This window comes from Gymnodraco acuticeps, unplaced genomic scaffold, assembly GCF_902827175.1.
Source record: "Gymnodraco acuticeps unplaced genomic scaffold, fGymAcu1.1, whole genome shotgun sequence".
Classification (NCBI taxonomy): domain Eukaryota; kingdom Metazoa; phylum Chordata; class Actinopteri; order Perciformes; family Bathydraconidae; genus Gymnodraco; species Gymnodraco acuticeps.
In genome coordinates, this window is record NW_022992216.1 from 2,355,585 (window position 1) to 2,379,717 (window position 24,133).

General features: G+C 43.4%; 1 protein-coding gene across 1 annotated transcript in view; it reads left to right on the forward strand.

The window, feature by feature from the left end:
* The window catches only part of znf423 (zinc finger protein 423), a 157,226-nt gene that overhangs the window by 53,967 nt on the left and 79,126 nt on the right, over positions 1–24,133 (forward strand). The window contains 6 exon segments of the mRNA XM_034205890.1: positions 18,826–19,003; positions 20,503–20,627; positions 20,747–20,828; positions 20,945–21,020; positions 21,189–21,469; positions 23,371–23,651. Of these exon segments, the coding sequence (XP_034061781.1) occupies positions 18,826–19,003; positions 20,503–20,627; positions 20,747–20,828; positions 20,945–21,020; positions 21,189–21,469; positions 23,371–23,651 (1,023 nt within the window).

The following is a 24,133-nucleotide window of genomic DNA, read 5'->3' on the forward strand; positions in this document are numbered from 1 at the left end:
TGTGGGTTTATGTCTCCATCAGTGCATGTGTGGACGGGTCAGGATAGAGTTGTCATGGGGCCATGTGGGGGCCTCCTCAGTGTATGTGGAGGGGGGGGGGTGATCCTTTATAATGAGGAACAGGCCATTCCCTTAGATTCCTGCACCCCTGCCAACAAGCAGGACCCCCAGAACCCTTCCCTTTCCTTTTTTCTCCCCCCTCCTGCTGACACCTGGGGCTTTTTTTCTCCCTCCCTGTCTCTACCTCTCTGCATCTTCTTTCTCTCTTTCCAAGTGGAACGTGCGACCTCCCTCCATTTGATACACCTCCCCTCTCTCCCCTTTCTGCAGATCTTCTACCATTCTTTGTCCACTTCCTTCTTTCCTCCCTCATTCTCATCCCCCCTCTTGCCATAAGCCCTGCTTCCTCTCCTCTTCATATGAAATCTTTCTCAGAGCATACAGACCATAATGTCGTCCCCCTTTCCCTCCCTTCCTCCCTCCCTCCCTGCTGAGTTCTCAAACTCAAAACTGACCACATCCCTTCCTTTCACCCTCTGTCTCCCTTCCCCCACACCCTCCCTCCATTCTCTCCCCATCTTCTCTGTTCCCTGTGGAGCTGGCCCCAAAGCTCTGATCCCTTCCTCCATGCCCCCAAACTCCCCCACTGTGCCCTCCCAAGACACACACACACACACACACACACACACACACACACACACACACACACACACACACACACACACACACACACACACACACACACACACACACACACACCCTGTGGCGACCGGCGGCCCCAAAGCAGCCCCTGTTTGTCTCCCTCCCTCTGTTTTTCCACTCTTTCTTTCTACCATTCCCCCCCTCCGTCTCCCACACCCTGTTTGATTCTTTACATTTGTTTTATACTTCACTTTTTTTTCTTCAAATCTTTAAAAAGGAACAATTTACTGCAGTGTACATTTTTGCACTGTACACACTGGGAGTGAATAATTCCCTATATCCATCATCATAACTTCCTGTATGATACTTATTAGATTGATTGTACGACATACATTGAAACAGGTATTTTCTGATAATGTTTACTTTTTTGCTTCATCCACCCTGCATACTTCTTTTTGTAATCAAGCTACAGTTTATTCTTACACAATCGTCACCAAACTATTTGCCATTATTTAGGGAGAAAAACCTTCTTTTTAAAGACAATTTCTTTGAGATTGAGCCAGAGCAAAGAAACAACTTGTTGTCACTCCTATGTATAGATAACACATATCACATTTGTCTTTTCGCTCAGTCGATGTCATTGTACTGATAGAAGTCTACAGATCCAGACTATGTGATTCCCATTGAGAATGCCCGCTGTTGCTTTGTCATATCAGGATGACAGCAAAGACTCCCTTATATACTGACTTCTAACACCTGTCCATCAAGTGCTATGACCCAAAACAATAGTATTAATTGCATTTCTGACTTCTTCTTCTTTGTTGTTTTTAATGACCTCAACCCTGCTTCTGTGACTCTTATTCATTCCACTTTAAGCATGTACCCTAACCCTAACCCTAACCCTAACCCTAACCCTATATACCAACAAAACATACAACACAACATTCTAAGTTTAATACTTAGTGTGTACACACACACACACACACACACACACACACACACACACACACACACACACACACACACACACACACACACACACACACACACACACACACACACACACACACACACACACACACACACACAGTTTCAGTCACAGACAGCGGTGGCAAAGGGCAGTGTACCACAGGGAGAGGGCCTATAATAGTTTAACCCAGCGCTCAGGTGTGACTCGTCTTTGTCCAGCCAAATGTCAGAGAAAAGCACAACTCCAGGGAGAGGGGGAGGGACGAGGGGAGGATGGAGGGAAGGACGAAGCAGAGTGGAGAAGAGGATCAAGGGAGAGTGAGTCAGAGGGAGGGGTGAGAAGCACACAGAGAGGAGCAATATACAGTATAGAAGTTAAGGCAAGGGATAGAGGGTTTATGTTGACCAACGCAGGGCAAGTTAACATGTGGCTATTTCAAAACCTATGACCTCCAGTATGTGTTTCCTTGCCATATCTAATAACTGACTTTTAACTGACTTACTGAGTGTTATGTCCAGCGATTGAGCGGCTGTTTTTTTCCGTCTCGGCCCCTGGTTACGTGGGGGGCTGGGGGCCCTGCTCTGCTCTCTCCCCGCCTCAAGAGATCCCCAGGGGGGATAGCAAGACCAACTCTGCCAGCCTCTCTCACACACACACACACACACACACACACACACACACACACACACACACACACACCACACACACACACACACACACACACACACACACACACACACACACACACACACACACACACACACACACACACACACACACACACACACACACACACACACACACACACACACACACACACTGACGTCAGCTGCTCTGGGCCTTCTCCCCTGGGTGCTACTAGAACCCTTTGTTCCCCCCTTCCCCCCTCCTCTCCTCTCCATCTCTCCTTCCACCCTTCCTCACTCCTCTCCCTGTCCTTTGTCCCTAGGAATAGCTGTCCTGCTTACTGCCTGATTGGAATTCACTGCACTATGGGCAGTCACAGGGGAGGGCTATTGTCAAGTGTGTGTTTGTGTGTGTGTGTTTTTTTGTTGGTAAATGATCATGTGCTTGCATATTTCTCGAGTGAGTTTGTCTTGTGTGTATCAATAAGACATGTGGGGGCACTGCTGTGAGACGAGAAGCAGTTTAGTAGTAAGCAGCGACATAGAAATGAGTATGTGTGTTGTAGAGACGATATTTTTAGATTCTCAAATGTATTTGATGTCATGATGAAGTATTTATTGTTTTGTCTATTTACATTGATATATGATATGATGATTAATGCCAAACCAGGATATATGATGATACCAATAGTTGCTTGGATTGAGGAATATGGCAAACACGGTATGTTCATACCAGAAAGCTCGCTTTTTTATGTATATTTATTTTCAGTATACATGGTTGCAGGCATGTGTGTGAACACTATCTGTACAGTATTTGTTAGCAAACATTTTGTATGTATTTTCCTCAGTGTGTTATCTGAGGGAATGCGCGTGTGTGTTCATGCGTGCTGCTGCTCCCAGCATGAATGCGAGAATTGGGGTTAAGGAACAAGAGAATTCCTCCCTCGTATTCCCTCCTTTCCTCTACTTCGGTCTGTCTCTCCCTCCGTCTTTGTCTCTCCCTCACTCTCTCTCTCACCCGTGCAAGTGGGATGCCTTGAAATATTAACCAATCTGCTCTTCATTTTTCAAATACGATAGAAAACACACTGCTAAATAAGTCAGGAGCGAGGCCTGCTGGGGAGCAAGCACTCAAATAAACAACGAAAACAACACAAACAACAACAATGAAGGGAAGGAAAGATGGAGAGGGAAAGAAGAAGGGGGAGGGAAACTTGTGCGCTTGTGATTGCCAGCCTGGGTCGCTGCAATAAAGTGGTGGGGTCCTAAAAATCCACCTTCAGCTTAGCAGTGGTGATGTGAAGTCATATGACCAAAATGTCACTTTATACCCTTATAACGTTAGCTTTTTACCTCTGCCAATTGCATTTATGCTTTTACAATCATAAAACGTAAGTTTGCCACAAAACTTGTTTTCTGCAATTCTACGAAATCCAATGGAAAAATCCCATTGCTCTTTGTCGGCCTACAAATATACGTCCTGAATGCACTACTGCTACTACTACTACTACTACTACTACTACTACTACTACTACTACTACTACTACTACTACTATTAACCCATCAAGTCATTGTATGTCATCTCACTGTTTTTCATGTAGCCAATTTAAAAAAAATTCAATGTTCTGACCTTTTTCTCTAATTTCAATTCCAATTAGAGCAGCTAGATTGGAATGAATACTGAACAGTGTGTGTGGGGGCTTGGGGCAGACTGAGGCCTTGCTTTAACTCCGTGCTGCTGGCTGGTGGCCGGAGGGAGCGCCCCGCTTGGGTAATGAACTCCCCCAGGAAGAGGCACTGCTACGTGGGGCTGCCACCCTCCTGTGTTCCCCTCTCTGTTCCTGGGATAGAGTTGGTGCTATGGCTTCTTTTGCTGGGGGAATGGGTAGAGAGCTTTTGGGTGGTAGGGTGAGTGGATATTTCCCCCCCCTTGTTGGTTGCCAAACCATGCGGCCTGCGAGTGAGCAGATAAAATTGTCAGTGTGTGAGTGAGTGAGTGAAGAACTGGTGGTGCCTGTGTACTGAGATTTGTATTCGCCTACGTTCTGAGTATTTAGTGTGCTTGTTGGGGAGTTTGTCCTCAGAGAATAGTGTGTGTTGTGGCGGGGTGCAGTGACAGCTGCAGAGGGGGGCGGGGTGGCTGACTGCTTGCTGGCTGATAAGGGGGGCTCCACATCAGAGACACGACGAGAAGACTAATAACTGCAGTGCAACACACACACATATACACACAAACACACATAGAGAATCTCACAGAAGAGAAAAAGTTCAGGAAAGCTAGATAGGGCGGTGGGACTGTTAATATGTGAGGAGTAATAATATGTGGGGGCCAATGGAATGTGTAATATATGTGACATTTCGTTTAACCAACGTATTCATCCAAAACAACTTACAATTGCTAAATTGTGACGCACCTAAATGTACTTCATAATTAAATCCATTCCACTGGAATGACGAGCTTTTCTCCTTCTTTCTTGATGTAATAGCCCCCGCCAGTCCTTAATTATTCATATTTTAGTAATACAATCCAAGTTAACGGTTCAAACATTAGTACATAATAAAACTCCCGAGGCTTCCCTTTTTAATTTAATTCCTCCGTTTAAATTAATTTTGGGGCATGCCTGTGCTTTTAGCGCGCTCCTCCGCAACAGGGGGGGAGGGTTGGTGGAGAGAAAAAGGAGAGGTGGAGGGGAAGAGGGGGAGATGGAGGGGCTTGCTCTGGGAGATGGATGTGCTGCAGGTGGAAGCCATACAGGTGTGTATGTGGAGGGGGCAGTGAGTCATAGGGAGAATTACTGACAGATGGAAGGTGGTGAGGAAAATGAATTTAATGTTCACATCCAATAACAGAACAATAGTGTCACTGTCATGTACAATACAGGTTATTGATTTAAAAGATGATTGACAGTATGCTTAGGTAGTTAGTTAGAACACTTAAGACTCTGGGTGTTTCTCAATGTCGAGTACGCTTGCTTGGTAGCACATGTCTTCTGAGCGTCTTGCTTCAGAAGCGAGGCAAGAATACTTCCTGGCATTCGGAAAACAGGCTAGCAAGTGTGCAGGTGTGCATCACATGAGAGGCCCCGCTTTACATTTTCCGCCACAGATTTGGGGAAATTGGTCCGTGCGCAAAGCATTGTGGGGATTTTAAGACCGTGGAGTCTACACATGTGCAGCCGCGAAATTTCTCCAAACGAAGTACGCCGGGCTCGGTAGAATTCCAAGTATGCTGGACATTGGAACAGTACTTCAGAGGCACTCAATTACGTACAGTAGTATGCTTGAAATAGTGGCTCTGTAGCAGCTTTACTCGACATTGAGAAACACCCCCTGTGTCCACATAGTGCCCTATTTCATGACGATATCTTGACAACCTATCCCAGCTTTTATTAGACAGACTCATCACGACCTTATAGTTGTGTGACATAAACCAGAAGATTCTTGCTGTATGAATGAGCTGCTCAACCTGACAGCCGTAGAGCGAGGAGGATGGTCCACGTAAGGAGATGCAAGTACAACACGAGCAGCAACATTCAGGGTTCATGGGCCGATCAATCAATCAATCAATGTTTATTTATATAGCCCAATATCACAAATGTTACATTTGTCTCAGTGGACTTTACAGTTTGTACAGAATATCAGTATGACAATACGACACCCTCTGTCCTTAGACCCTCACATCGTACAAGGAAAAACTTCCGGAGAAAACCCAGTTTAAAGGGAAAAATGGGAGAAACCTCAGGGAGAGCAACAGAGGAGGGATCCCTCTCCCAGGACGGACAGACATGCAATAGATGCCGTGTGTAAATGGCCGATCCGCTCAAACAAACAGGCTTTGTTATCATAGTCAGAAACAAGGTTATCCTCCAATTTGTACAGTGACGTCACCATCAGTGCTTTTTGGAAGAGTTTTTTCAATTTGAAGCACTAGGACACTACAAAAAGATGCTGGGTGAAGTGCTTTTTATGGAAGGCAGCAGCATGTGACGGCATGCACTCTCTCCTCATTGGAAATATTTTGAAAAATAAGCTAGTGCTTAAAAAAAGTGAGTTCAATTCATACCTCAAGGTCAAGATAAGCTTTGTTTCACCACACCAGGTCAGGTTGTACAAGTTAGTTGATTATATTGGTAAAACTGTATAATTAGTAGAAAAATAAAGAAAACAGTTCGTCTAGTTAGAAGTTTTATTTGGCCCCAATATCGAACATATGAATATATATTTGACTCTGATTGCCTCTCAGTAGCCTCATCATACTTTGACAAGCAATCGGAACAATGAAAGATGTATAAAGGAGGAAGAAGAGGGGAGACCAAATGGGGGGTGGAAGTGAGCAGGTGTAGGGAGAGAAAAAAAGAGATTGGAGAATGATGGAGGGATACATGGGACAAACAGAAGGGGAGGAAGAGAAGGAGATTAGCCGTGCTCATGCTAGGGGGTCCCCTCTAAAGGCATGAAAGCACAATGGACCGCCGTCAGTCAAAGAGGTATTTCCATTTCTCTGCTAGCACTGCTCTATTACACTGGTAGTGTCTGAAATGCAGAGACAGAGTTTGCCTAGCCTCATATGTTTTAACTTTTGTGTGTGTGTGTGTGTATATGCATGTCTACAGCTATGTATGTGTTCATGCGTTTGAAGTCAGTGTGAGGCTGCATAGTTTGGGTCCCAGGGCAATCCGCTTTTCTGCTGCGGAGACCTACCAGTTAGTGGTCTCTATTGATCTGTCTGTGTGTGTGTGTGTGTGTGTGTGTGTGTGTGTGTGTGTGTGTGTGTGTGTGTGTTGTGTGTGTGGTGTGTGTGTGTGTGTGGTGTGTGTGTGTGTGTGGTGTGTGTGTGTGTGTGTGTGTGTGTGTGTGTGTGTGTGTGTGTGTGTGTGTGTGTGTGGTGTGTGTGTGTGTGTGTGTGTGTGGTGTGTGTGTGTGTGTGTGTGTGTGTGTGTGTGTGTGTGTGCGTGTGTGATATACCGTCTGTGTGACTCCCTTCATCATGACTTTTACCTTTTTAGCTTGAATACTTTTTATATATTTTGACTCTATGCAAGTTATACAAACATATTTGGGGGCATGTACTGTATGTTTTTCTGTTGTAAATATGTGTGTTTGTGTGTGTTGCTTTGTTTTTTTCCTGTTGGGCAGTCACAGTGGAAAGAAGGATGTGTGTGTGTGTGTGTGTGTGTGTGTGTGTGTGTGTGTGTGGAAGGAAGAGACCAATTTCCCCTCAAAACACTCATTCCTCAGCCATGCTTGCACTGCCACACACACACACACACACACACACACACACACACACACACACACACACACACACACACACACACACACACACACACACACACACACACAAGTCACACATGGCTCAGCTTGGCGGATGTAGGTTGTAATTACGGGACCCCCTGGCCTCTCTCTGTGTCTTTCTCCTTCTCTGCCCTGCCGACCTCTCCCCCCTTTGATCTGTTTCATGTCACCAGCTCACGCACACACACTCCCACTCACTCACCTCACCCCCCACCTCCCACACACACATCTCTTTTTTTTGCTCTTACCAAATCCACCTTTGTTTCTGTGTTGCAGCCAGTGTGTGGTCTCTAATTCACTCAGGAGCCTCTTTTCTGGACCCTTTGTTTTGAAACCTCCCCTTCTGCACTGTCACATTAAACTTGATACTCGGGGATTATTCCCTTTCTAACGGACCTTGAGCTGACATATGTATGTCTCTGTCTCCATGTGTTCAGGTTCAGGTTATTTATTTGTACGCGTAGGTAGATTTTGTTTGCAGACAAAAAGACAAGGGATCCATCCTGACACACTCTAAAAACAAACAACAGACACATCTCTAATAAAAGTATACCCTGCTCAACCAAATCTCAAAATATTTCAAAACCATTTTAAGAAGGAAAATACGAGTACCATCATGGACATTCAAAATTCATAATTAAATAAATAAATAAATATAGGCATCTGTGTGACACTCCTATGATGTGTTAGCTGTTGGGATAAAACTGTTTTTATACAGCTTCGTTCTACTCCTTGGGACAAGTAACCTCTAAGGAAACCTGTAAGGAAAAAGCTTGAATTCTGAGTGCAGAGGGTGGGAGTCATCGTCTAATATGGAGCTGGATAACCGCTGTAACTGCCTGAGGTACAGGGTCTCCAGGTTTAGCTGTGGCTCACCAATCAGCCAGCTGGACCACTTTACGATCTGACTCAGTCAGGTTACCAAACCATGACATTAGTGAAAGAGACAGAATTGACTCGACAAAAGCACGATAAAACATGATCATCGTGCTTTTGTCAATGTTAAAATAGGACAGTTTCCTAAGACAGTACCAACGCTGGTGCCCCCTTTTGCACACAGCTTCACAGTTTGGATCAGAGCTCAATTTTGAGTCAATAATTGTCCCGAGATAATCATTTGTATGATTGCACAAATTCTACTTTCTCAGTGTGTGTTTTCACAAGAAAAAAGCTGGCGGCTACGTCTCTGTGAAAAGATGTTGGTAAAGTGTGTGAAAGTGACATAAGCATTTAGCTGACAGACACACGCTCTTTGCTTTCATCAACACATTTTCTTGTGTGTGTCTGAGGAATATTAGACCCAACAGCAGTTTTGTTCAAATGGTTTACATTTAGGCTGGTTTATGTGCACTATAATTAATAATCTCCCGCCTTTAATATGACTTTTGTGAGTTTTTACCCCCTAATTGTGCATATTTTGTGTCAGTGTTCAAGCATTTTTGTTGTACCTCGAGTGTACCTAACTTCTGAAATGTCTCACTTATCTTGTCTACCCCACACGTCTTTCTTTATTTTCTTTACGTCCATGCTTTGCACTTTGCACTTTGCACTTTTCTTTTTTCTTTTCCCCTTTAAAACACTGTCTACCTCTCATTGTATCTCCTTCTAGCCTCCTTTTCTTTCTCTCTTTGCCCTTGACCCTTAGGTGTCAACATTGTTTTCCCAAGTGGAGCAAAATGATTAATATGAGTATTTATTTATACAACACACACTCAGGTTTTCATGTGGCAATTGACTGACTCAATATACAAGTGATACAACACAATGTTATTGTCATGAGCAGATAAAGGCTTTCAAATGTAAATTTACTTCGATATCACATACAATTAAATATGACAGTTTTACTTTCAACCTTAGTTGAAGTTTCCTATTTGATATTTCCTCTGCCAGATGGCCAACACAGTGGCAGCATTCATAATAATATTTAAATTCTACGACAGGAGAGATTTCATTTTCTCTGAAATAAGTTGAAAACATCTTTGCGTTTATCAGTATTGGAATCGACAACTGGCAGAACGTTGGAATATATCGGCACCACACATGTAGAGAGGAAAACACATCTGGCTAACCATCCATTTGGTCTTTATGCTGTCATACCATTTTATAAAGAGCTCAGTAAATCAATACTAGTGTGATGAAATGCCTTCAGATGAAATGCACTGACTGATCAGAGGGATTCACAGAAAGACAGAACGGAGGATAGCTTTTCATCTTCTATGGATCAAGTTACCTACATTTCTTACTTTTGTCACATTGATTCACTAGCATTTGACAGCTAAATGTACATTTTTGCTAGACTCTTTGACAATACAATATTAATGTGGATAGTACTTAGAAACGCTTCTGGCTTCAAGGCTAAATCGACACATTCGCTAACGTGTTGTTTGTGAACTAAGCAAGTCCAAGTTCATATGAAAAGATTGATGGAAATTCCTTCACCTCGATGTTATTGCTTCCTTATTCTCGGTTGCCACTTTTTAGTGCTTGCATGTTTATGCATATTACTTTCTGAATATAGTGTGTGTGCGTGTCTATCCCAGTGTGCATTCTCTCTCTCCACCTCTCCTGCCGTCTGTGCCTCTAATCCCTGAGTGTGTCACTAATGGCAGGTCCAGGTGTTCTGCTCTGCTCTGCTCCTCCCCTAGGGACCCCTCTTCAGCGTATGTGTGTTTGTGTGTGTGTGTGTGTGAGCATGTGTGAGCATGTGCACGTATTCCTCTCATGGGGGGTTTAGAGCTGTGAGTAGGGGGCCGTGCAGGATCCCATCCTCCAGAAGGGAAGGGAGGGAAGGGCAGCAGCGTGTAGGAGGTACCCGCCTCTCACAGCTTGCTCTCTGGCTTCCCCTGGGCCCCGGACCCCCTCTACCACTTCCCCCCGGGACTCGAGGAGCCACATTGCCTCTCTCTGTCTCCCTCCCCTCCATTTTATCTCTCTGCGCTCCCCTCTTATCCATCTTTTGGCCATTTATGTACCTTTCGATCTAGATGGAGAGGCTTTGCAAGTTGCTAAACAAACAAACAATTTTTCTGTGTTATTTGCACTACATACACAAAAATGGGTTTGTTTGTTTGTTTACCTGTGTAACTGTGTGTTTTGAACAGCGAGCTCCAGCTGCCTACATCTCTTATTTATAGGGTCCCACATAAGCATAGGTGAAAGTGTGAGGAGTGTGAGTGATTTATCTGTAGTTCAATCACATCAGTTTGTAGTGGATGATGAATGCACATACATACCTATATTAGGTTCTCCCTAAGCACTAACTGTCCATCATTATACACGAGGCAGCACTTATAATGCTTAGAAATACAATTACAGTTCTGTGGGTACTTTTATTTCAGTAAATATCCAAGGGCCTGCTAATGTCCATGAGTGTGAAGATATAAGAAGTGTGTACGTGTGACTCAGGTGAGTTTTTCTAGGTTAGTGAGCAGTGTGTCAGTCCACCAAACCTCATTCTTATAAATAGATGATGTAGCCGCCGGCGCGAACACAACAGCACTTTTGTGTGTTCGTCTTCATGCGAGCATGTGTGCATATGGGGTGTACTGAATGTGTGCGTTGGCATGGTGTTGTTGTTTATCTAACACTCTGTCTGACAGCTGGTTCTCATTTTGGAGCGAACAAACAGACAAACAAGATGGACATAGAGAGCGGGACAGAGGAGGGAGAGATGAGGAATCTCCTCCACAGGGCACACGTTTGGGCCCACTAACCTTCCTGGTTAGACCTGCTCTATGTTTTGACTGGAGCTACAGAAGAGATGAAGTAAATAATCAAGACGCAGCAAGATTAAAAGGCTTGTTGAGAAGGAGTTTGAAAAGAGATAGAGGATGAGAAAAAGAGGGGAATGTGTTAAGAGGAAACAGATGCCATCCCTCCTCTACCACATGGTGTATGTTTGTGTGTTAGGGAGACAGACTGTGTGTTGTTGCATGTATGTGAATGTTCATGTCTGTGTGCTTGTAAAAGCACAACGTGGTGCAGTTTATTAAATAGTTCTAGGTCTACATTAAACTTGACTATAGGTTATGACAGTGATTTCGTTTTGAGTTTATTAATATTATTCTAAAGATGAATCCTCATTCTGACACTGGAACAGTAATAAACATATACATTTCTTTTTCTATATCGGTAAACTTTCAGTTATCTTTACACTTAATTGAGTAATTGTGAATTTTCATAAAATGCCAGTATACGTGAAAATGCACTTCACAATTTCTGTGAGGTCAAGGTGACGTCGCCAATTTTTTTGTTATGTCCAGCCTAAACTCGAAGGTGCAGACATATTCAATTTGATATCACAAAATGTAGCTTGAACATGTACTTTTCTTTCTGATTAAAGGGCTATCCAGACAGTCACAGATACATTTCATACTGGCTAAAGTGTAGCTCTACAAACGGCAACCTTTAAAGGTTTTGACATGACATGTAAATACTGGCTTGGACATGTTTTTCTATCCTGAAAAAATACGATTTTTAAGAAACACATTCTTTAGGTTTCATTTCATTTTTTTTGTCAAGAAACAAGACCTAGGAATTCTAGTACAACTTTTAAAGGCGTCTTACACAAAGTAAAAATATCTAGTAAGCTCATCTGTCTATTTGTCTACCTATGTGACATTGCTCAAAGTTTCAGACTCCTTTTGAACTTTATTCATTGTGTAAACCTCACTGACCTTGCTTTTGCATGTTGCGCTGTCCTACCATAAACATGTTCTATGTCTGTGTTATGATTACGCCGTATATTATACTGTGCGGTCGGGACAAACTTGTCATCTGCCAGCTCACTGTCTGCCCACCCCCATCCTTAGCCCCCTGCCCCTAACCTTCTGCCCTCGAACACACTCACACTCGCACTCAAACACACACTGCCCATATGGAGCAGTTGGCGCCCAAAAGTGTCCAAAGCAGCCGGACCCATTCCCAGGGCAGAAGGTGAGGGTCCCCACAGCCTGCATAGTGTGTGTGTGTGTGTGTGAATGCATGCGTGTGTGTGTGTCCATCCATCGTGTCCTCAAGGGCTCAAGCCCCGGACAGACTGCCGTATCGTCCTTTCTGTCTGTCCTCGCTGTTGCGCGCATGTGTGTGGTTGTGTGTGGTTTTGTATGTGTTTGTCCCGACAGACTGCATCCCATGTGTTTTACAAGGACAGCAGCAGAGGACTGTGGGTCCTCCAAGCACAGGGCCAGGGCTGTAGCCGTGTGCATATGTGTGAACCGCTGCACCCAGTTAACTGCGGACCATATTGTACAAGCATTCTCAGAAATGTTGTGTGTCTGTGTGTGTGTCTCATGAAATCAAAATGCTCCTACAAGAACAGAAACATGTCATAAAGTGGTCACTTGTGAGGATCTTTTGGGAAAATGTGTCGCTCTGTATTCTCGGTTGCTATGCCAACTTGTATGGTAATCACAGAGCTAGGTAGGGAGCTTTCTCGATTTCCCATGCACCATGAATAGTGTTTGAAAAACCTTCAGGTGATTGTGGCACAAAGCACATTACGCAGTGAGCCACACACTCTAAGTTAGAATGGTCCCTCCTATTAACACACAAATAAAGCTATTTATTATTAAGAATGTCCCTTTAAATCTAAGCTGTTGCCCATATTAACGGTTTTTCAGCATGAATCCAAACACTCTCAGCAGATATTATTTGAACCTGTAGGATGTTCATTACAAAAATAAAGATGGAAGCTTGAGAAATGATAACACAATAGTGTGTGTTATGCCTGTTTTCCATCAAACTCGACTCAGTATTGGATAGTGAATTACACTCTAATTGTGTTTGTATGTGAGAAAGAGAAAAAATAAGAGTGAGTGTGCCTGGCTGCCCAGAGGGAGCCAAGGGTGGAAGTTGTTTTTCTGCCCCCTATGGTGTGTGTGTGTGTGTGTGTGTGTGTGTGTGTGTGTGTGTGTGTGTGTGTGTGTGTGTGTGTGTGTGTGTGTGTGTGTGTGTGTGTGTGTGTGTGTGTGTGTGTGTGTGTGTGTGTGTGTGTGTGTGTGTGTGTGTGTGTGTGTGTGTGTGTGTGTGTGGTGTGTGTGTGTGGTGTGTGTGTGTGTGTGTGTGTGTGTGTGTGTGTGTGTGTGTGTGTGTGTGTGTGTGTGTGTGTGTGTGTGTGTGTGTGTGTGTGTGTGTGTGTGTGTGTGTGTGTGCTCGTGCGTGCGCCGTGCATGCGCCGTGTGTGCGTACGCGTGTACGCCTGGGGCCATCGGAGGGGGCCTGGGGAGCAGTGGAAGGAGGGATGAAGGGAGAGTGGGATGGAGGGTCAGCAGGGGTCTCGCTGGGAAAGGTGCAGGTCTGGGCCGATGGCCAAACCGAAAGGTGGAGAGGAGAGTAAGATAGTTGGAAGGGGGTAGGAGGGAGCAGGAAGTGGGGGAGTGGAGAGAAAGACAGGCTGATGGGAGGGTTATAAAGAGAGCAGGTCCACAACAGAACACTTAATTTAAAGAGGACATTATTATGTTCATTTTCAATTTTTTTGGGTATGTTTTGCCTCTATCCTATCACGTACATGTGTTGGAGCGCTAGCTAATAGAAGCGTGAGTGATACATAGTGATGTCACTATGTAACACAAGTAAACAAAGGAGTCCAATGGAGGCGTTTCACGCGGGGGGGGATGTATGGGAGAGAATATCCCTCTCGAGGGCACTTCGGTATTGTAGCCTTTGCAGACCATTTACCTTCACCAAAATATATAACACACTACAGGAAAGGGAAAACCCCAAAAATCAGAATAAGACGTCAGAAAGCAGAACAATTACAGTTTTACATTTGGCTGTTGTATAAAACACATTTAATAAAAACATTCCTTGCTTGTTCTGAAATACATTTAGCATAAAAGGTACAGTAAGTCAATGATATGAGAATATTTTAACAATCAAATCAAGTCTTTAAATACATCTGTGTCCCCTTAAGGACATGTCACTCTATTTCTTTTAATAAAAAATATTTATTGGAAAAGTGTTTCTGCTCGTGTCACTGCTCAATGTTTTAAACGTGGATGAAGAAAATATATAATAATAATACACACATATAGTATACATAAATAAATACTAAAAATGATAAAAAAAACTGCTTAAATAATAAGCAAATGATATACATAATCATAGTAATTTCACTCTATTTAGACTCCTAATATTCAGTTAATTGCATGCTTAACTTATCAGATCACTGTGTGTTGTTCATTTATAATGTAAGTTCTGACATGTCATTTCAGGCAGTCGGCAGTTTTAGCTCTTGTAGCAGCAGCGCTGGGAGCCGAAACCTTTTTGCTGCTACCAGCTGAGCCCCTTTGATTCAAACATCAAAGCGATAGGAAGGAGAGAAAGCGCGACATACATGGATTATATTTCCATTTCAGCCGTTTAGCAGACGCTGTTAATGCAGAGCGAACTAATTGAACCAATGTTCTCGAGTGCGGCCTCCATGTCAAGTCCTTAACTTCCATCAGTTTTACAACGTCATGGCCAAAAGCTGCGGAAATGTAGACGTATGAGAGTTTTTAAAGACGCCTTTTACTCATTTATTCTTACATTTATTTTAGATTTGGTTGATGGAAATAATTATCTGAAGATCATAAAAGTGTCTAAAGTTTCCAGTTCCCTCTCATAAACGCTGCTGCTTTGATGTTTCCTCCCTCTGTGCGACAGTCATGACAGAGCAACTGAGTTTAGATGGGGGGGGAAGTGGACGGGGGAGGCAGGAACATGAAGAGAAGATTGATCAGCGTGTGTGTCTCTTCATTAGAGTGTTTCACCAAGGCTGTGTCCTCCACACGCTGCCACACTGTCTGGCCTATTAGAGAGACACGCAGGGAGTGTGTGAGTTGTTTGCATGATGCGTCAGGTGGTCCGTTTAGTTGTCCTTTTTCCATTTCTCGCTACAGACCCCTGGTTTTTCCTCCTCCTTCTTTCTTGTCTTTCATACTGCCATCCCTTCCCTCTCCTTTGGAGTTTAGAGTCTGTCCATCTGGAACGTCTCCCCCCCCTCGCTCTCCCTCGGTCCCGTCCAGGCCGAGACACGGGGGTGAAGGCCAACACCAGTAGGGGTGAGACTGTCGGAGAGACGGAGGGACGGAGGGAGAGATGTCAGCGTTATAATGAGTAACAACATGAAAGCTGACGCAGGGAGGGAGCAAGGGAGGGAGGTGGTGGAAGAGAGATGAAGACGGAAGAGTGGAGGGACTGCTGGGGACAGAGGGAGGGAGGAAGGGTAGAGGGAATGGATGGGAAAAGCAGAGGACTGCAGTGTGAGAGATAAAGCGGCAGCGGAGCGGTTGGGGCCCTGTGGTCCTCCACTCGGCTCCTCGTTCGTTTTCATTCGCCAGAGAAGAAGGAGAGAAAGGAGGAGGAGGAGGAGACGGGGGTACGAGCAGCGTGTGTCGGCGTCCGCCTGCTCCTGCCTGTTTCTCTCTTCTTTTTTTCAACCCAACTACTTTTTCGCTCCCCAATCCCCGTCCATCCTGCTCATCTTCTCTCGAGGATTCTTCTCTAATTTAACTTTTCATTGAAATTTTCTCCGCCTCCCCCCCACTCTCTTCTCTCCCCCCCCTCCACATCCTCCAGTTTCTCCCAGTTTGCTGTTCGGCCTTGTCTTGCCAGGTCCCCTCGCGGCCCACTGACAAAGGCGCCGTTAAAAAGCCGTGTGATCCTCCATTTTAGCGCCAGCCACGCTAGTCGGAGGATTAGGGCTCTTTAATGACGCTAATCTCTCCTCCCCTTCTTTCTCAGCACCCCTCCACCCTCAACCCCCCCCCCCCTTCCATCCTCAAAAAGTGATTTCTCCCTCAATCTCTTCCTTTCTCTCTCTGTTTCCCAGCTCACCAACTTTACCATCTAACAGACCCATACTGATGTGCCTATAATGGTCCACATGATCAACGCTGTAAAGACACTGACTTTCATCCCCTGTGTCTTTGACATTTTGTTTCTTATTTTATGTTACTCCAAATGACAATTTAGTTTCACGGCATGTCTCTTTTTCTTATATTTCTAAAGAAAGTGTTGAATAACTGACAGTATCACCATTCCTTCTCACACTACAAAATGACACGTACCCCGTAGAGTTAGCAGAGGGGGGTGTCTGTATTGGTGTTTTATAAACTGTATTTTAACACCAGTTTTGCTCCATGAAAAGGCTATATTTATTTCATTCTCTGCTGTCAACAACACAGAGGAATATAATCTGCCTGTTCTGCCTTGTATTTACCCGTGGATCAGTTGTGTGGTCATCATTTGTTTATAAAATACATACATGATCTCAGCGGTGTTTCTCAGCACCAGGTCAAATCATATTTACATTTTTCATCCTTTGCTCAATTTCAACTGTCAGCAAAAGTTTTGAAAAAAAAGACAGCATGTCACTTTAATTATCGACTTTTTGAGATATTCTTTGCAGGAGATATTTTCACATGTCTCGGTAGAAAAGGGCTTCCATTTAGCTGCTTCGGTTTTAGATATTATTGCCTTAATTGATTATCAAAATGGTTGACTAGAAATGAATACTTGGGGGTCTCTATCTGCCCAAAGCAATGTCCCACATGATCCTGACAACAAGTGACTTCCAAGCTTGTTTGTGATTGGAGTAAAGAGGGACAGCATCTCTCCGGGGGGCATTCAAAGTTAAAGTATTATATAATTGAAGAACTCTTAAGATGCAAATAGGGAGACCTGAATGCAAAATGGTGTCTTAAGACCTCTTCAGAACAACTCAATGTTTACATAAAAAAGTTAAGTTAAGCAAAATTAAATAAAGTAATCTGAGAAAGAAACTATATACTATATACAATTAATTAAATAATCTGGAACTGATGTCAGAGCTGTATTGATGTTTACAAATTATTACATTTTTACAGAATTTGTAGTCTTTGATTGTCTCTCGTGTTTTATGTTCACCTCCATGCACTTCCTCTTCTCGTCTCTGACTCCCTCACTATCCTTCTCTGGCTTCACGTTGATATCTTTATTACCTATGCTTTTTTAAACCTTTTTTTATTCTCCCGCCTAAGTTCTAGTCAAATGTATAAGTCATGATTTCACGTTTTTTTTCACCCCCCCTGCAGAGTTCTATTTGCTCATCGCAGTGCCTACATTTTCTCTGCGATCAATACCGTTTTCCACCCCCTCTCTGCAAGACGTAATACACCGAAGACCAGAAACACACACACACACACACACACACACACACACACACACACACACACACACACACACACACACACACACACACACACACACACACACGAGACACACAAGACTTCTAAAATGATCCGTAGAAACTCTTCTTCTCCTGCACGTGTATCTGTGCTTGTCGGGGTGTTTGGATTTGCAGAAATATCGGCCTAATGATGAATACTGGCACGAATCACGTCAGACTTTTTCCGTCCTATAACTGTAGTTTTCTCTCTTTGATTTGACGCTGGCCTAGTTGATATAGCTATCAGAGAAAAGCAACAACAATAGCCCCTTTCCTTTTTCCTCTTCTTTACATTTCTCAGGCTAATGCTAAACACAGCGCACAAAGACGAACAGGACAATATCAAGCATTATTCAGCCCTCTCCTTTGTCGCGCCGGATCCATTCTGAAGTGTCTATTAAAGGAGTCTTGGCCTTTTTGTCGCCTCTGTGCCAGAATACACAGGAGGGGGAGAAAAAGAGTGCGAGAGGAAAAAAGGAAAAGAGCAATGCATAATCTCTTATGTACGACAGATAAAGGGGGAGAGAATATCGCCATCTTTCCGCTCGGCTCTCCACGTCTCCTAATCGCTTTTCCGACGTTTCAATCTGCCAAGGCCCTAATGAAAATATGATGAGGCGGATCTATGGTCCTCTGGGACAGAGAGAGGGAGGGAGGGGAGGTGAGGGATGGAACGAGGGATGGCTGCAGAGGGAGGATGAAGGGAGAGAAAATACACTCTGTCCTTATTTCCGGGCTCCGTCGGGGATACATAGTTCTTGTAGCTTTCTATTTAGATGTTGCTGCTGCCGGAGAGCGTCTCTGTTTCATTCGCTCCCTTTATCTCTGCCATCCTGCTTTTTTCCTTCTGTATATGTGTGCGTAACCAGGAGAAATGTGTTTCTTTCTCATTTTCGCTCCCACCGGCTGCTTTCTACCGCCTTCTGCCTTCCAAGAACACTTCTTCTTAATCATTATAATGCTCCCTGTTTTACCCCCACTTCCCCGTCTGTCTTGTTTTTTTTCCTCCTGCAGCTGTGTATAAAACGAGTGTATATATTTGTGTTTGATGAATGAAACGCATTTGAAATGAATGTCTGTTTCCTGTCCTGCTTCAGACGGTGATGATGACCCCGCGGGGCTCTCCTGGGTGCCTTCCTCGCCCTCCAGTAAAGACGTGGCGTCGCCCTCTCAGATGCCCGACGGCTGCTGCGACCTCGGCATGGCCACCGGCGGCGAGGAGGAAGGAGGGGCCGGGCTGCCGTACCCCTGCCAGTTCTGTGACAAGTCCTTCAGGTACACCCCCTCCCCCCAATATGCTACAGGTTTCATCTCGCTGCCAGTAACACTGTCATATTTGGCTGCATCCTGGTAGCATGAATATCAATGTGTACATGAATAAACAGTGTTCTCAATATTACCATGGTAACGTGGACCACTAAAGCAAACGGTGAAAGGAATGATGTGAATACATTTCTCACTCACCTCCAGAGGGACTGACTCAAGACCCACTTTAAGAAAAGCTGTCACAGACGCCATAAAGTCATCATAATCCTCCTCTGTTCCCCCTTCTCTATTTCTTATTTTACCTTCTGAAAACAGTGATATTAGAAGTAGTTTAAATATTTTGATGAAACATTTCCACATTAAATTGTCAAAAAACGTCTAGATCCATGTTATACATGATGTCGAGTTGAGTATGAATCTGTAACAGTATTCAAACGGTGCGTTTCATTTTGTCACCTGTAATGGTGACTTATACCCTTTGCTAATGCGTCAGCATTTTGTGGTCGTCTGCTGTCCTCAATTGACTTCTGGTTTATTGTAAGGCCTCAACCTTTCTATGCATTATCTAGATCCTTGTAGTTTTTAACTATATATTTTCACCAGATGAAGGATTTTAGTCATCCAACGTCTGCATCCTAATGTATTAGCGAAACAAGATAAGCAAATGTTAATAGCAGCCTAACACATTATCAAAACCACAGAAACCTTTTCAATCAGTGTTGTGACACTTAAACAGTAAAATACCTCTGAGGGTGATTCAGCTTAAAATAAAAAAAAGGACACATGTTTATATTTTGTATAATGTGTACTTACAATACCCTAAATGTTTTGAGTAATTCTCAAACTTTGGTACTGCAAACTCTGTAACTGTGAAAACATTGTTATCTTTTAAGTATAAGTTACAATTTTGTTGTTTGCTCAACTGTAATGGCGATGTATCCACTTTGCGCATGCACATTTTTTGTGGTTGTATCCTGGAAGCTGTCTTAGATTTACTTCTAATCCATCATTTGAACTCTAAAGTCTAACCGGATTAAGGATTTGAGTCATAGGACGTCTGGTTCTTACATTATCTTGTAAAAATACCCGAAACAAACGTTTTAGCATTAGCCGGACACCATCTGAGTATCCTAGATTTTTCAATGAATACTGCATTATTCAGTGTTTTAGTGGTTCAAATCACCAGGAGAAAATGACTGCAATGACAAGAATAGTGGTGAAGACTGCATATCCCATGATACCACGCCACTTCACACGACAGCAAACTAGTGTCAGAAAATGACATACTGTGTGTGTAAATTGCAGCAAAAACCAGAAGTTGCTAAAATGTTTATAAGAATGAACTTCTTGTTGATTTTATCTGAAGTGTATTAACTAACTCATTTATTGTGATGAGGACGTTTTACTTTATCAAACCACTTTTTCGTACTTTAAAATGCCGTCCAAATCAAGGTAATGATCTTACTATGACCTGCCTTTGAAAATGACTTCAAATGACTTCTCCCCAGCCGCCTGAGCTACCTGAAGCGCCACGAGCAGATCCACAGCGACAAGCTGCCTTTCAAGTGCACCTTCTGCAGCCGCCTGTTCAAACACAAGAGGAGCAGAGACCGCCATGTCAAGCTCCACACAGGTAGATGATAAGACAAGAGGCAACAGGTGTTCTGACTGTCCATGCTTTGAGGTCTACAACATAACGCTTGTTTTTTCTTCTGAATAAATTGTCTCTCATCAATTTGTTCACTGATGCAGGAGATAAGAAGTACAGCTGCCAGGAGTGTGAGGCTGCGTTCTCCCGCTCCGATCACCTGAAAATCCACCTGAAGACACACAGGTACCCGCTTCACAGCCAGTGTTTTATTTGCTTTTCATTCACAACACATTTTCCTGAGTCTTATTTGTGACTTTTGTTCTCGTGTTTTTTAAATGTTGTTCAATTCACTCCTCCAGCTCCAGCAAACCTTTCAAGTGCAGTGTGTGTAAGCGTGGGTTCTCCTCCACCTCATCACTGCAGAGCCACATGCAGGTAAACACTTATTTGTACTATTGTAAGTTACAATGCCTTGATCTAACTGCTTAGCATTCCCATTGTTGCTCATTCAATCCCCCCAAAAATAATGCATTAAAACAAATCAACGAAAACATAACAAAAAAAATCAGTCTTTAAATCTCGACTTCTTTCTGACTCCAACAGGCTCACCGCAAGAACCGAGAGCACCTTGCCCTGAGGAGTGAGCGGGACGGTGGGAAGAAGGGAGCAGGAGGAGACGCTGACCTGGAGCAGGACCTGTACATGTGCGACTACTGCGAGGAGACGTTCAGCCAGACAGACGAGCTGGAGAAACACGTGGTGACCAGACACCCCCAGCTGTCCGACCGAGCCGACCTGCAGTGCATCCACTGTCCGGAGATCTTCCTCGACGAGGCTTCCCTCCTCACGCATATTGAGACACAGCATGCCAACCGCAAACACAAGTACTACAGAGTTTCGCTTTTTAAAGTTTCCAACCCGCTGATATGTTTTAATGTTAAAGGTCACCTATTATGCAAAATCCACTTTTTCATGTCTTTTATAGGCAAGGCAAGTTTATTTATATAGCACCTTTCAACACAAGGCAATTCAAAGTGCTTTACAAAAAACGAAAGACATTAAGAAAATGGCATTTAAAATCAGTCATTAAAAAGAAAAGATAATAAAATAAACATTAAAAGAAAAAATACATGGATAAAAGTTACAGTGCAGTCTAAGATATGAATAGTTCAATTAAAAGCAGCGACAAAAAGAAAAGTCTTCAGCCTGGATTTAAAAGTAGTAAGAGTTGTAGCGGACCTGCAGGTTTCTGGGAGTTTGTTCCAGATATTTGGAGCATAATAACTGAACGCTGCTTTACCATGTTTAGTTCTGACTCTGGGGACAGAAAGCTGACCAGTCCCTGAAGACCTGAGAGATCTGGATGGTTCATCATTTAGCAGGAGGTCAGAAATGTATTTTGGGCCTAAACCGTTCAGTGCTTTATAAACCAGCAGCAGTATTTTGAAATCTATTCTTTGACACACAGGAAGCCAGTGTAAAGACTTCAGAACAGGAGTGATGTGATCCACTTTCTTAGTGTTAGTGAGGACTCGAGCAGCGGCGTTCTGAATCAGCTGCAGCTTCCTAATAGATTTTTTAGTGAGACCTGTGAAGACACCATTGCAGTAGTCGAGTCTACTGAAGATAAAAGCATGGACAAGTTTTTCCAAATCCTGCTGTGACATTAGTCTTTTAATCCTAGATATATTCTTTAGGTGATAGTAGGCTGATTTAGTAACTGTTTTAATGTGACTGTTGAAACTCAGGTCAGAGTCCATGACTACACCTAGATTTCTGGCTTTAATCTGTTGTTTTGAACATTGCAGCACTGAAGCTCAGCAGCTAACTTTTATACGTTCTGACTTGGCTCCAAAAACCATTAACCTCAGTTTTATCTTTGTTTAATTGGAGAAAGTCTGACACATCCAGTCATTGATTTGTTCAATGCACTTACTCAGTGTTTGAATTGGAGCATAGTCTCCTGGTGAAATTGTTACGTAAATTTGTGTGTCATCCGCATAGCTATGGTAACTTATTTTGTTGTTCTTCATTATCTGAGCCAGTGGTAGCATGTAGATGTTAAAGAGAAGAGGCCCCAAGATGGAGCCTTTAGGTACCCCACATGTCATATTTGTCAACTCAGATGTGTAGAAACAAAGTTTTTCTGTCCTTTAAGTAGGATTCAAACCAATTTAGAACTGTTTCCGAAAGTCCCACCCAGTTTTCTAGTCGGTCTAGTAATATGTTGTGGTCAACAGTGTCAAACACAGCACTGAGATCATAAACATGTGTCTGTGTAAAGAGATTCTGAAAGTTTCAGAAACAAAGACCCCCTCACTTTTTGTCCTGATCCATTTATATAAAAACCTGTCTGAAAATGAGCTGATCCGATTTTGGCATACATTTTTTTTGGCTTGTGTAACCATTAGCCAATCACCAACCAAGGTAACCCCCCCCACCGTATCACCTGAATCTCCTCCTAGAGCACCATTGTGTTCTTTTTAACCAAATATCTCTCAGAGGGGCTTGGGGAGGGGCTCCTTATTTTCATCTAAAGTAACAGACAGAGAATCAGCACTTTGGAAACAGGGCTGAAACAGAGGGGATTATGGGATGCTACAATGATCTGATTGTTGTTTGGAGCCAAACACTTCAGAGACATGTTTTGTATATATCTGAGACCTATAATATATTGATGAAAAACAGTATAATAGGGGACCTTTAAGTGCTGTTGTAGAAGTTGGGAGAAAATAGAGTGCTACGCTGGGATATAACCTGCATTTGACTTGTTCTGTTCCCCCAGATGTCCTGTCTGTTCAGAACAATTCCCGTCTGTGGAGGACGTCTACTGCCACTTAGACAGCCATCGGCAGCCGGACTCCTCCATTCACAGCGCTGCCAGTCCCGACCCCGCGCTGGGCAGCGTGGCCTCCATGAGCTCGGCCACTCCGGACTCTAGTGCCAGCCTGGAGAGAGGCTCCACGCCGGACTCCACCCTGAAGCCCAGCCAGGGGATCGAACGAGGCCGCAGGAGAGGCATCGACACGATCGGGGAAGATATCGGAATAAGCCTGGTTCATCAAGGTGGAGATATGGTTACAGATACATCTGTTGATTATAGAGTGGTGTAGGAATGAGACGAAGAAGCCTGGAAATTAGTTAATATATTACACTTTTTCAACGCTTTATTTGATTAGATGTCTAAAGAGATTTTCACGTTTTGTTCTACAACATAAAATATGTCTAAATTCCAACCTTGTGAATATCCGAAGCTTCCAGGTTTCATAAAAATGGTGGTTGATAGCAAGTGACTAAGTGAGACTACTAACGTGATCACGATCATGAGCCCACCTTTAGGAACTGTGATTTAGTTTCTTTATAGCCGTTAGCTTTTAACTTATTGCGATCGTATTTACACTGTATTTACAAATCATAAAAGTGGTGAAAATATGTGCAGATTATCCTGTTGAACAAAACGTGCAAGTATCATTAACGTGTGTCAAATATATTATTTCCTGCTATATTCCAAATTCCAATGGAAAAATAGCTTTTTGTTTAGGGAGCCC